Below are 14292 nucleotides of genomic sequence, written 5' to 3'. Positions count from 1 at the left end.
AGAGTATTACTTTTTATTGTGAATATCGGTAAGATAAACCCGTCTCACAGATAGAGATTAGTGAGACCGTCTCATAAGAGATCTACTCTAAATATAATTGAGATGGTAGAAAATGTTTTTAAAATATGTGTGTATAAATTTATATCATGATAATGTTATTTTTGCTATCTTTTGGGTGTGTTTGGTTGATGTGATTAAATGAGGATAGATGAATAATCACATACTTATCTAATGTTTGGTTAAAATTTTAAGATATATTAATAATCATTTTGACCCGGTCTAAGACCTAATTTTATGATTAATTATTTGATTATTAATCTAACAAATTAAGTGGGATAAGTTATCAACACGCCGCAAATTACATTTTTATCCTCTTATCTCTTATGAAAATAAATATTTATTAAATTCTAATTTGTTGTGTTTAATGATTACCGTAATATTTTCAAATATATTTATAATAAATATATTTAAATTAAATTTAATAAACATAAATTATAATTATAAATATTTAATTATCTATTTAATTATTTTAAGAATATTTATAATTATTTTAAAAAAACAATAATATTATAACATCACTAAACTTTATTTAACATTAAAATTAATATTCAATATTATTACTACTATTTTAATTATTAATTATAAATATTTAATTATCTATCAAATTATTTTAAGAATATTTATAATTATTTTAAGAAAAAACAATAATATTGTAATTATTATTAAAACTTTATTTAACATTAACATTCAAAATATTATTGCTATTTTAATTATTAAAGTAAATGCATATTTACAAATTTATTTCTAATAAATATATTTAAATTAATTTTAATAAATATAAATTATAATTATAAATATTTAATTATCAATCCAATTATTTTAAGAATATATATTTAATTAGTATTTGGGGCATTTTGATTATTATAATAAAATTTACAAAAATAATCCATCATTTTAAAATCATACCAAACACCATGTTATTTATCTCATCATACTATTAATCTATATATTTCATTTTTTAATCACTCTGATTATTAATCATTTACTTATCGCACTTATCAAACGGATTCCTTTTGTATTGTAAATCAAATAATGTTCACAAATCAATGAATCGCTCTGAAAAAGTTAAATTCCAATCTATTAAACTATTTATTACTTTTAGTTTTAATAATTAATTAATAATTCTTTTTCCAAATGAGATTGAGTACGGACGAAGGAGTACCTGTTTTTTGCTCTATAAAATGACAGCAAAACCACCTTCCCAAACCCCTCCTTATTTCTTCTTCAACCTACGGTGCCCTAATTTTCTGCTGCTGTTCTTATAGATATATTTTTTTTAAAAAAAATTGAATTCAATTTCAATCCCGATCTGTTCCATTTCTCCAAACTCTGCTGAAATCTTTCTTGATTTCATAATTTAATTCGGCGACCTTTGAATCTGAGAACCGATTTAATACTGGGTTTTGGGATTTGATTTCAACTCAATCTTAATGTTCCAATCATCTGCCTTAATTTTTCATCTTTATGTCTGCGATTCTGACTGAACTCTTCCTCTCGGAGGGTTTTATGATAAATTCATCGTACAGGCGCAGGGCCCATCAAGTTCAGTCCTTCTCCGTCGTTTTTCTCTACTGGTTTTACTGCATTTCATGATTTTTGTTTTCTGAATTATATAATTATTATATAAATATATACATATATATATTATTAGCGGTATAAAATTATCGAATCAAGAACAAATATAGCTAAACTATTATCATCTGGGTCCTGCTGAATCGAACATTTTCAACAAATTTGAGCTTCGATTTTCCTACTTTAATGGACTCGTCAAGTGGGATCTCTTCAATTTCTTCCGGGTTTCAGAATTCAGGCTCCGATGAAAATATGCAGCTGCTACTGTTGGATCAACGGAGAAGAAAACGTATGATCTCGAACCGCGACTCTGCTCGGAGGAGCCGGCTCCGGAAACAGAAGCGCCTCGACGACTTGATCGCTCAAGTAGCTGAGCTCAGGAAGGAGAATCGTCAGATTCTCACCCGCCTCAATGTTACCACGCAGCATTACCTGAATGTTGAAGCCGAGAATGCTGTTATCAGAGCTCAAGCCGCCGAACTGAGCCACCGGCTCCAGTCTCTGAACGAGATCGCCAGCTTCGTGAGCGGCTGCGGAGGCTTCTACGCCGCGGCTGAGGAGGAGCTGGCCTGTGTGATGGCTGAATCGGCTTGGGATTACTTTGGTATTAATATGAGCCAGCCGATTATCATGGAACCTGGATTCTGATCTCCAATAATAATTATGTCTAATGGAGACAGATTAGTTAATGTAGGAAATATATTAATGATTATAATTATTATTATTATGGTCTTAATGTTCTTGTGATTGGTCTTTATATATAATGAGTGATTAAAGATTAAGTCTCAAAATATGTAATATACAGTTTATCATATGCAAAAAAATTAATTTAATCTTGGCTAATTATTATTTCTCCGATATCGAATCACGTTTATAGAGATCGTGTTTGGATCGACGGAATTAAAAGTAGAAAATCAAAATAAGTATAATCAATTTGTCCGGATAAACTTTGAACTGAATTATATTTCACGTGATAAAAATATGATTTGTAACTATAATTCGATTGCCTTAAGAGGCTTTCTGATGAATTTTAAATTTTATGTAATATATAATTTAGAGTGACGAAGAATAACTTTATATAATTTTTGAAAAAAAAAAAGTAAATTACTTTCCAGCTATTTTATTTATATTTATAGGATCTGACGTGCGGGGATCTTCACAAAGTACGATAATACACGTGAATAGTCCAATCATAATTAATTATTACTAAACTGACTAACTATGATACATAATTATGTATATATATGTACATATCTCTTTTTTCTATTTGGATGTTTAACTAGGTGGGATAAATGAGCGTTTGATCAATGTGATCAGTAATTTGATTGCACTATCAACATCTTTTCAGATGAGTTTTTCACATATGACTTGTCTAGTGTGGTTTACTTAGCTAACGTATTTTGCAGATTATTGTGTCAATCCAAAGATTTACCCAATGTACGCCGAAGAATAATGAATGTGAATTCTCGTATCATAAAAAAATCTACTTCTCTGCTAGAATTTGATGTGATTTTGTGACATCAATTGACTTTTACAAAAATATAAATTTTAATACATTCAAATATTCACAGTGTTATCTTCTACAAAATAATAACCATTTTCTGCGAATTCAAATATTGACGCATAACTTTCTAAAAATTACAAATTTAATATAGTTGGTGTCATCTAACAATAATTAAAATATAACAAAATAATCATAAATCCGATTAAAAAACAATACAAGGACACTAATATATATTATGTTAAGAAATTATTATTATCTTAAAGTTTTGGTGATTAACAAAATCAAAAGAGCACATAACTGTTTCAGAAAAACAACCGTTATTTATCTTGTATAACAGCAACAATTCAACCGCTTGGATTTGAACCGCTTGTAACAGAAGATTTCCGACCGGCTGCTCCAAGACAGACTACAACCGCTTTATTAAAGAATTATTCATTATTCACTTAATGAAAGATATTTTCTGACCGGTTCAAGATATTCAATGGTTTTGTACCGCTACAAGTCAACCATGTCCTGCAGCAGTCCCTATAAAGATCTTCATTAATGTCACTATCCCGTAATAGAAAGATTGTTTAAACATATGTTGGAAACTAAATTTCGATTGTTTGACAAACCAAATGCTTAAATCGATTGGATTAACCGATCAAGAAGTTTGAAAGTAACTGAACAAATACTCAACTGACAGTTGCCTTTAACTGAAGTTTAAAGCGCATATTAACAAAGGCAACTAAAACCTGCTGAACTGAACCTACACAGACAACTGACTGATCAGTTGGAAACTGATCAGTTGCTACATTCAGTTGTGAGCTTATCAGCCATTGCTTATAAGCTGATCCTTCAGCTGTACACTTCATCGATTAACGAAAAAGACATTCAACCGACAACAGTACAAAGCAGACTGCAACAAATAGTGGGAACGCCGCAAAGCTGCAGTGTACGAATGTCAGAAAGATATTGACGTGGCAAACAACGGATATAAAGATTCAAATTACATTGATTATTACCGTTGAAGAGAAGACTATAAATAGCAGAGAAGGGCAGTTGAAATGATTCTAACAATCAACGATTCACTATTCTATTAATCTTGCTGTTACTCTGCTGAAATTCTCGCTCATATTCAAAAGAATTAGAAGCTCACACTTATCATATATACTTGTAGCATTCTAGGCCACTTTTCGAGCTTACTAGCACAAATCATCTTGTTGTAAATTCGATCTTAAAAGAGATCAGTTGTGCTAAGTCCAGTTGAGTACTGTGAAACATATTGTAAACTAAGAGTTTCAGTTTTGACATTTTAAATCCAAACTGAAGTGAGTCTTTACAAATGTTTGTATTGATCAAAGTCTTTTAGTGGATATTCTATCCTTGTGATAGAAATGGTGACATATGAGTGATTGAAATCTCCAAACATCCATAAAATCTCGTGTATTCTCATTTCAGTTTTCATGCTATCTATCTGTCAGTTTATTTCCGCACTTTATTGTTAATTGATTGATATCGGCTGACAAGATTCTGAGTTTCAGTTTGTCACGAAACTGACTCAACTTTCGAAAAGATTGTGAAAATCGTGAGTGTTTATTAAACTCCCCTTCTAGACACTCTTTCACCAGTTAATCAATCATATAAAGTGGTATCAGAGCAGTTGAATCTTGTCCCGGAATATTCTTATTCACAAACTGATCACCATGTCTTCATTCAATAAAATACCAATTTTTTCTAGAGAAGATTTTGATGACTGAAAAATCAGAATGCAGGCTCATTTAGCTGCACAAGACAACGACATGTGGTATGTCAGTACTGAAGGGTCCCATGAAAATCTTAAAGGCAAATACAGCAGTTGCAATGACTGATGGGGCACCTCATCGTATTGAGAAGCCCAGAGAGAAATGGACAACTGAGGATAAAAAGAAAGTCAACCTTGACAATGTGGCTAAGGACATCTTAAATAAAACGCTGGATAAAGTCACCTTTAGCAAAATCAAAATGTGCAAAACTGCTAAAGAGATATGGGAGAAACTGATTCAGCTTTGTGAAGGAAACGAACAAACCAAGGAGAACAAGCTATCAGTCGCTGTTTAGAAATTTGACAATATCAAGATGAAGGTTAGAGAATCGATGCACGAATATGATGAGAGAGTCAATGGAATTATAAATGAGCTTAATGCACTTGAAAATGTGTATTCTAACAAAGAAATATCACTGAAGGTGGTCAGAGGTTTTTCCAAAGAGTGGGGCGTCAAGACTATGGTTATACGTGAATCAAAGGACCTTAACAAGGTTGAACTTCACGATTTGTTTGCTGATCTAAAGGCATACGAGTTTGAACTACAAATTAGAGAAGGGGAACCTTCTACATCAAATGTCACAACTGCTTTAACTGCTGTCAAGCTGTAACCAACTGGTTCAGTTGACAAATCTGCTGATCAGCTGAGCGATGACGTAATGTCATTGTTTGTTAAGAAGTTTGGAAGGTTTATGAGGAGAAATCAAGGAAACTTCTAGAAACAATATCAGAAAAATCACTCCAAAGAAGAGCCTTATAAATGCTACAACTGTGGCAAGACTGACCATTTCTTTGCTGACTGTCCCAAGTCAAAGAAGGACAGTCGAGGATCAACTGAAAAGGGAAAGAAGCCCTATGAGCACAGAATAAGAACCAAGGATGACAAGAAATCTCTCAGAAAGAAACATGAGGTGCTTCTAGCTGAGGAGAGTAAGTTAAAATGGGCAGAAAATGACAGTAAGGAGGCAGAACCTGAAAGCCAAATCAGTTCAAGTGATGATGAAGAAGAAGTCAGGTGCTTAATGGCAGATGATGTTGAACTAAAGTCAACAAGTGAACAGGTATTTGACTTCAGCTCTACTGATTTCACTCGTGAGGAACTCATTACCACATTGCATGACATGGTAAATGAGGATCACAAACTTACTCGATCTTTTGAGAAGGTCAGAGCTGAGCAAAATGATCCCAATAATGACAAAACTGAAGCTGATGAGTCAGTTGAAGTGCTGAGTCTAAAAAGGGAGATTGCAGAGCGAAAAGCTGAAATGATTGAGAACCAAGCTTTGATATATCAGTTAAAAACTGATATTTCAAAACATACTAAATTGATTCAAGCTTGGAACAAGTCTTCAGTTGCATTGATTGAAATGCAGAATTCACAAAAATCAGTTGATGATAAAATTGGTTTAGGCTTTAACAGTCATGACGAAAATTCTACAAGTGATACACAACCAATGTTGAATAAAAACAAAGGAAAGTACATTACCTTTGTAAAATCAACTATGGTAAATGAATTCTCAGAACCAAGTAAACCAACTGATTCAATCGACTAAAAGTAATAACAGAACCAAATGGTATGGAATTGGATAGCTCTGGGAGTTCAACTGATTCAAGAAACAGGTCACCTAAACGATTCAGTTACAAAAATCAACACTCAAGGAATGACTACTACAATTAATACAACGGTAAGCCAGTTCAGAAACGATATCAAAAGAACAATTAGTTGAAAAAGGGTATGAATCATATTATTTCTTCCTCACACCACATACTTAATATCCAAAAGATGAGAAAAACTATTTGAAACACAGTAACTGGAAAGTCAGTTAGACTGGTCCAAGTCTGGGTTCCTAAAGGACTAATTAATTTAGGACCAAAATAAATATAGGTACCAAGATCATATACTGTGTGTGATTGCAGGTGACAGGTACAAACAAGGAATCCACCTGGTATCTAGACAATGGATGCTCACGGCATATGACAGGGGATGCAAATCTGCTATCTCAACTGGTCAAATACACTGGACCAAACATCAGTTTTGGAGATAACTCCAAAGATAAAACTGTGGGTAAGGGTAAGCTTGTCCATGGTAACTTTACTATCAAAGATGTTTTACTAGTTGAGAATTTGAAGTATAAACTATTTAGTATCAGTCGGTTATGCGACAATAATTTCTCACTTCAGTTCGACAAACACACTTGTTCAGTTAGAGACTCAACTGATGAGGTCATCCTAACTGGCAATCGTTGTGGAAATACTTACAAAGTCAGTTGGACTGATCAACCTTATGCACCAGTTTGTTTCATTGCTTCCAAATCTTCTAAAAACTGGTAGGTTGAACCCCTTAAACTTTAAATCTATTACCTATCTGAGTAACCATGATCTTGTAACTGATTTGCCCAAAATAAACTTGTCAAAAGATAAAATTTGTTCAGCATGTCAGTTTGTTAAGCAAGTAAGATCTTCATTCAAAAATAGAGGTTGTAAATCATCCTCCCGATGCTTAGAATTGTTACATATGGATCTTTTTGTTCTAATATCAGTCATGAGTTTAGGGGGAATGAAATACACCTTAGTAGTTGTGGATGATTTTTCAAGATTTACTTGGGTTATCTTTCTCAAATCCAAAGACCAAACTGCTGTACAACTGATTAAGCTTTTAAAAGATTATTAAATGAAAAATCAGTTGGGATTGATCAAATAAGGTCTGATAGAGGGACTGAATTCATCAATCAAAATCTTTCAAAAATTTTAGAAAATGCTGAAATCAAGCATGAGCTCTCAGCAGCAAGAATTCCTCAGCAAAATGGTGTAGCTGAGAGAAGAAATCGGACCCTTAAAGAAGCTGCTAGAACAATGCTTGCTGATTCTGGTATTTCTCAAAGATTTTGGGCAGAAGCAGTAAACACTGCATGTTACACTCAGAACAGATCAATGATTCATAAGAATCATTTGAAAACACCATATGAGATCTGGCATGGACGAAAAAGTGTGGTTTCCTACTTCAAAATATTCGGTTGCAGATGTTTTATTCTTGATAATGGCAAAAATCATTTAAAAGCTTTTGATGCTAAATCTGCAGAGGGAATATTTCTTGGATATTCTTCAGTTAGTAAAGCTTATAGAGTTTTTAATAAAAATTCTTTAAATGTTGAAGAATCAATACATGTTGTATTTGATGAATCTGTGCTAACTGATAAGTCAACTAATCCAGTTGAGCTAGTTGATCAATTTACAGATATCAGTTTGGAGGATGATAATGAAGAAGAGTATCATATCAATCGAAACATTCTTCAAACACCTGAACCAGAAGTAATGGATCAATAAGTTGAACAAGAAGTTGTTCGTGATAATCAGTTGGTGGAGCCTATTGATAATATTCAGTTACCAACTGATACAGCTCCAACTGAAACTGAAGAAAACATTCAGTTGCCAACTGAAGCGGTTGCTGATATGAGCGCAACAAATACCGAGCTAAGATGGAAGAAATCACATCCTCCGGAATTAGTGATAGGTGATCCATCTGATCCGGTAAGAACTAGAAATCAAGTGCTTAATTTATTTATTCACTCAGCTTTTGTTTCACAACTGGAACCAAAGAAAACCGATGAAGCTCTTGCTGATCCTAACTGGATAAATGCTATGCAAGAAGAGCTAAATCAGTTTACCCATAACAATGTGTAACCATTTTCTAAAACTGTAATAGATACAAAATGGTTATTCAGAAACAAATTGAATGAAGATGGTTCAGTTGTACGCAACAAAGCAATACTTGTAGCTCAATGATATAGGCAAGAAGAAGGAATTGACTACGATGAAACATATGCACCAGTTGCAAGACTGGAAGCAATCAAAATGTTCCTTGCTTATGCATCATTCAAGAATTTTAAAGTCTACCAGATGGACGTGAAAAGTGCCTTTCTGAATGGTCAGTTACAGGAAGAAGTTTATGTTGAACAACCACCAGGTTTTATCAATCACTCTTTTCCTGATCATATCTATCATCTGAACAAAGCTTTGTATGATCTCAAACTAAGCTCCAAGAACTTGGTATGAGACACTTTCAAAATTCCTAACTGATCATGATTTTACTGTTGGATCAGTTGATAAGACTTTGTTCAAATTCTCTAAGAATGATAATATTTTAATTGTGCAAAATGATATTATTTGGGTCAACTAACCCCAAATTATGTGAGAAGTTTACCATGAGTTCATCAGTTAAACTAGACAATGATCAAGGGGGAATATCAGTTGAGACGACAATCTACAGAGGTTTAATAGGTTCATTATTGTACTTAACTGCTAGTCGTCCTGATGTTGTATTTGTTGTTTGTATGTGTGCTAGATTTCAGGAAAATCCTAAGCAATCGCATTTTTCAGCTGCCAAACGTATTTTAAAATATCTTAAAAAGGTACACAAAATATGAGATTATGGTATGCTAAAGACTCTTCTTTCAATTTAGTTGGATATTCAGATGCAGATTATGCAGGATGTAAGCTAGATCGTAAAAGCACCAGTGGATCTTGTCAGTTTCTAGGAGACAGACTGATCTCAATGTTCATCAAGAAGCAAACATCCATAGCTACTTCTACAACTGAAGCAGAATATCTTGCTGCTGGAAGCTGTTTTGCCCAACTGCTCTGGATTCAGCAACAACTGAAAAATTATGGAGTCAATGCAAAATAATCTCCAATATTTGTGACAATACAAGCACAATTGCGATCACATACAATCCAGTTCTTCACTCAATGACCAAGCACATTGATATCAGACATCATTTCATCAGAGATCATACTCTGAAGAAAGCAATCAGACTGGAATATGTGCAAACTGAACAACAAGCTACTGACATCTTCACCAAACCTTTACCAGAGACTAAGTTTTCTCACTTTCTCAATATTCTTAGTTTAATTGACTTTTCTTAATTATATAGTTTATTGTTGATATGCCAGTTGCTGTTTATTCAGTTAGTTAACTGTTTATCAACTAATGTCAGTTAATCATTTATCAATTACCTCATTCAGTTAGTTCTCTGTTTGTCAATTGATGCCAGTTAGTTTTGCATATAAGAAAAGAAACAACAACAATGAATCGTAACAAAATCTTATTGCTGATAAAATCGAAACCAAGTTACACGATCCATGTGTACTGCAGTGCATCTTGCCAAACAGTCATCCAGTTATTCAAATCATGACTCCTGATACTCCTGAAGGTTTCGGTAGTAGAAATACTTTCAAGCAAGTACCACTCCTTCCTGAGCATCATATGGATCAGCACATCATCCTTAACAAGCTCGGAAATATGATCGACATCAGCAAGTCTCTTATACTTCCTGGCAATTGATCTCTGCTTAGCAGGTAGCAGGAAATTCACCACTATGAATTGATTGGAGTTCATGAGCTGTGGTCCAAACGGACACAACTTCTAAAAAGACGTACTTTTCAACATCCTTCTTAAATCTTTGAAAGCGATAAGGTTTCCATGAAAGATGAGAGACGTGGGAACTGCTTTCACAATCCATCGGTGTTTAGATGTTATTATCAAATAAACAATTATCTTATTTATAGATAATCCTTAAAGAGACAGGAGGAAGACGAAGAGTCATCAGTTACCAAATAGATTTAACTGATCCAGACTAAGTTTATCTTACCCTTCTTTTAATTTTATGCATTTGTTGAGGGGGAATATCGAATAAATGGTTAACTGAGAAGACAATAGCCAGTTGGTCTTTAACTGAAATGATTCAGCTCATAACTGGTCACTCAGTTGATGACCTAACTGATCTTATCCAATAAGTTAACTGATTAATCGAATAATATTCTATATTAAATAATGTGACTGTTTGATTACACATTTAATTGCTGTCTTTCAATGAATAGTATTTTGAAACGTAGACCCATGTGATCCATTTATGTTCTACACCCGTTTTCATCGCACGTACACACGCTTTTATTCAAATTTTCTTGGACTGACACGTGTACAAACTTTGAACCGTCACATACATATGTACTATATCACGCCCCATTTCAGTTTTTTTTCTTACGCGCACATTAGCATTCAGACCAAATCATTACTCAAAGCTTATTCTCTTTCGCAGATTTCAATTAGCTCAAATGGCCAACCAAGTTCCTGCTCACATTCTCAATGCTATGGCTGTTGATTTTGCTTCAGTCTTGACTGTAAAGGATAAAGGCGTCAAGAATATCTTTCTCAAACTGGAAGCAGCCAGGCTGAAGGGATTTCTGGGAAAATTTTCCCAAGAAATTTATCTGAAGTAGATTCAAGACTTCTACGCCAATTGATACATCACTACTGATGGCAAGATCGCTACTACTGTTGATAAGTGCAATTTGTGCACTTAAATTAACCTTATAATGAATTTAGATAGTTAGTTTTCTTGAGCAGAATTATGCGTTTTTGTTATTTTTGGTGTGATTGCAGGAATCCAGGTAAGGTTACTACAGAGGCGTGAAAATGAACTAAAATGGCGCTTAGGAGAAGAAGTGTGAGCAAACCAAGCACTGAAGGCAGTGAGACCCGCGTATATGCGCCACTCAGGGCGCGCATATGCGCGCGAGACATAAGGCAAGACCAGAGAACCTCGCGCATATGCGCCGGACAAGGCGCGAATATGCGCGCTTGAAGAAATTCCCGATGCTCAAAACAGAAGACTCCGCGCATATGCGCGGAGCAAGGGCGCGCATGTGCACGTGAGGAGAAGGAGCTCAGCATAGAAAGAGGCGCGCATATGCGCGAGTCTTGGTCGCGCATATGCGCGCGGCGTGATATTCAGAATTAAATAGGTTTCGTCGTGGGCTTAAAGAGGGTGTCGAAATCTTTGAAGAGCAGCCAACATATCACTCGAGAAAAGGAGAGCAAAAGTCAGAGCACGGAAGACGGAACGCGAAGAACGGAGATAGAAGACGCTGAATCCGGATACGGAGACATGCTTTCATCTTTCCTCAACACGTTTCTAATTCGGTTCTTTACTTTTACGTTTTTAATGATTACAAACAGGTTTTGTATTGATTTAAATTCGAGTATGAACTAATTTTTTTTCTAGAGATTGACGTATTCTTGGTTGAACCTATGTTATTGACGTTTTGAATTTTCATTAAGTTAATTCATCGTGTTTATTTGTGATTTTCTTGTCGTTAATGCTTTAGAATTACTGGCCATAATTCAATTGATCAAATAATTAAGATCTAACACTCGAGAGAGGGGATTGAAATTAGAACAGTGGAAATCACATCGTTAGACATTTATAACATGCAAAAGACGTATAACTATGACGAATCCATAAGAGAACCTTGTTTGCATTTATTACGTGTTACGTGATTTTGAATAGACATATTAAAATCAGTAATAGGTAATACAGTTCTATTTACCACTTGAAAAGGGGAATAGGAAATTGCGAGTTCTTGATTAGTAAACATGATGCGATTTAATAATATGTTAGTCAATTTTAATTTAGCATAGGGGAGACCAGACAAAATCATATATCTAGATTGATATACTCATTGAACTTCAACTGCGTGCTAAGAATTCTCTGATTCGTTATTTGTTTTGAATTGATTATCAACTATCTATTTGAATTCTCTAAATAAAGTTGAACTATGTCAATTATGGTAATTAATATATAGTTTAAAATAATTACTCCTCGTGGGATCGATATCTGTACTCAAACCAGTACTAAAACTTGACACCGTACACTTGGGGTAGTGAAAATACGCAACAAGTTTTTGGCGCTGTTGTCGGGGAGTAAATTATTTAATTGCATATTGATATCGTTACTAAGTAGTCTAGACTTTAATTTAGACTTTATTTTATTTATTTATTTTGTTAATTGATAATCTTCTCTGTTTTGCAGTGCATGCGAAAATATCAAAATCCCGACTTGCTGATTTTTGATCCAGAAATCGAAAGAACTGCCAGGAGATTAAGGAAAGCAAGAAGGGAGGAAATGAAAGCAATGGCTGAGAACAGAGATAATCAGAATGAAATCCCGAGAGTGGTGCCAATCCGAGAACATTTCCACCCAGTCATCAACGCTCATTATTCTGGAATAGCTCGCGGAACCATTGCTGCTAATAACTTCGAGCTAAAGCCCACACTCATCAACATGGTTCAACAGAACCAGTTTGGAGGAGCAGCCACTGCAGATCCCCATCTTCACCTCAGAACTTTTCTGGAGATCACGGACACGGTAAAAATTAATGGTGTTTCTGAGGAAATTATTCGATTGCTTCTGTTTCCGTTTTCTCTCAGGGATCAAGCAAGGATTTGGCTCCAATCTCTACCTCTGGGGAGTATTACTACTTGGGCAGATTTCGTTACCAAGTTTTTGTCAAAGTATTTTCCTCCTGCAAAATCTGCTCAGCTGAAAATAGAGATCACAAATTTCAGGCAGAGGACACTCGAGGTGTTATATGAAGCTTGGGAGCGATACAAAGAATTACTCAGAAAGTGTCCGAATCATGGATATGCAGATTGAGTTATTTTACAATGGTTTAGATGGGCCAACTAGACGGAATGTGGATGCAGCCGCCGGAGGTACTATTTTCTCCAAAACACCTGATGAGGCATATGAATTGCTTGAACAGATGACCATTAACAGTTACAAATGGCCAAGTTAGAGATCTGGATCAAGGAAACTTGCTGGAGTGTATGCTGTAGATCCGATCACATCACTTACTGCACAGGTCTCTGGCATTGACCACACAGATTGCAGCGATGAACAAGGCAGGCCAATCTACGTCTGATGTAGCACTGGTGACTGCCGAAGAAGAGCCTGTTATGGAGGAAGCTCAGTACATCAACAACAATCGTGTCTATGGAGGATATCGAGGTAACCCTCCCCCTAATACTTATCATCCAGGTTTAAGGAATCACGAGAATTTTTCTTATGCGAACAACAAGAACGTGTTGCATCCTCCACCGGGTTCAATACACAGAAGGGGGAAGGAAAGCCATCTTTTGAGGATCTAGTCGGGACGTTTGTGACTGAGTCTGGGAAAAGAATGGAGAGAACGGAGTCTCGTCTTGATAGCATGGAGACACACATGGGAAACATGGGTGCCACGATGAAGTCCTTAGAAACACAGATTGGGCAACTAGCCAATGCTTTGAAAGATCAAAATAGAGAGCAGTTCCCAAGCAATACGGAGGTGAATCCTAGGGAGCAATGCAAAGCTGTCACACTGAGGAGTGGCAAGGAAATTGGAGTCCCAGACCCTACTGAAGACAATGTGAAAATTCTTGTTGAAGATGATGATGGAAAAGGTGCAAGTGTTGGGAAAGAGAACGTAGGGGAACCCAAGAAAGTGCTTGAACAGTAGCCTTTACCAAAGATGAATCTACCATATCCACAGAGGT

General features: G+C 35.0%; 1 protein-coding gene and 1 non-coding gene across 2 annotated transcripts; one reads left to right on the top strand and one right to left on the bottom strand.

The window, feature by feature from the left end:
* Positions 1-1818: 1818 nt before the first annotated feature.
* Positions 1819-2280, top strand: LOC142525803 (bZIP transcription factor 44-like). The gene has a single exon (XM_075630094.1). It carries the CDS (start codon positions 1819-1821, stop codon positions 2278-2280), a length of 462 nt encoding a protein of 153 aa, XP_075486209.1.
* An 11014-nt stretch (positions 2281-13294) lies between these two features.
* On the bottom strand, positions 13295-13401 carry LOC142528167 (small nucleolar RNA R71). The gene has a single exon (XR_012815647.1). It is a non-coding gene; the product is annotated as a small nucleolar RNA R71 (small nucleolar RNA).
* Positions 13402-14292: the final 891 nt, after the last annotated feature.

Source organism: Primulina tabacum, chromosome 15 (assembly GCF_025594145.1).
Source record: "Primulina tabacum isolate GXHZ01 chromosome 15, ASM2559414v2, whole genome shotgun sequence".
Classification (NCBI taxonomy): domain Eukaryota; kingdom Viridiplantae; phylum Streptophyta; class Magnoliopsida; order Lamiales; family Gesneriaceae; genus Primulina; species Primulina tabacum.
The sequence above is the reverse complement of the archived record's forward strand: the minus strand, read 5'-3'. Positions and strand labels throughout refer to the sequence as shown.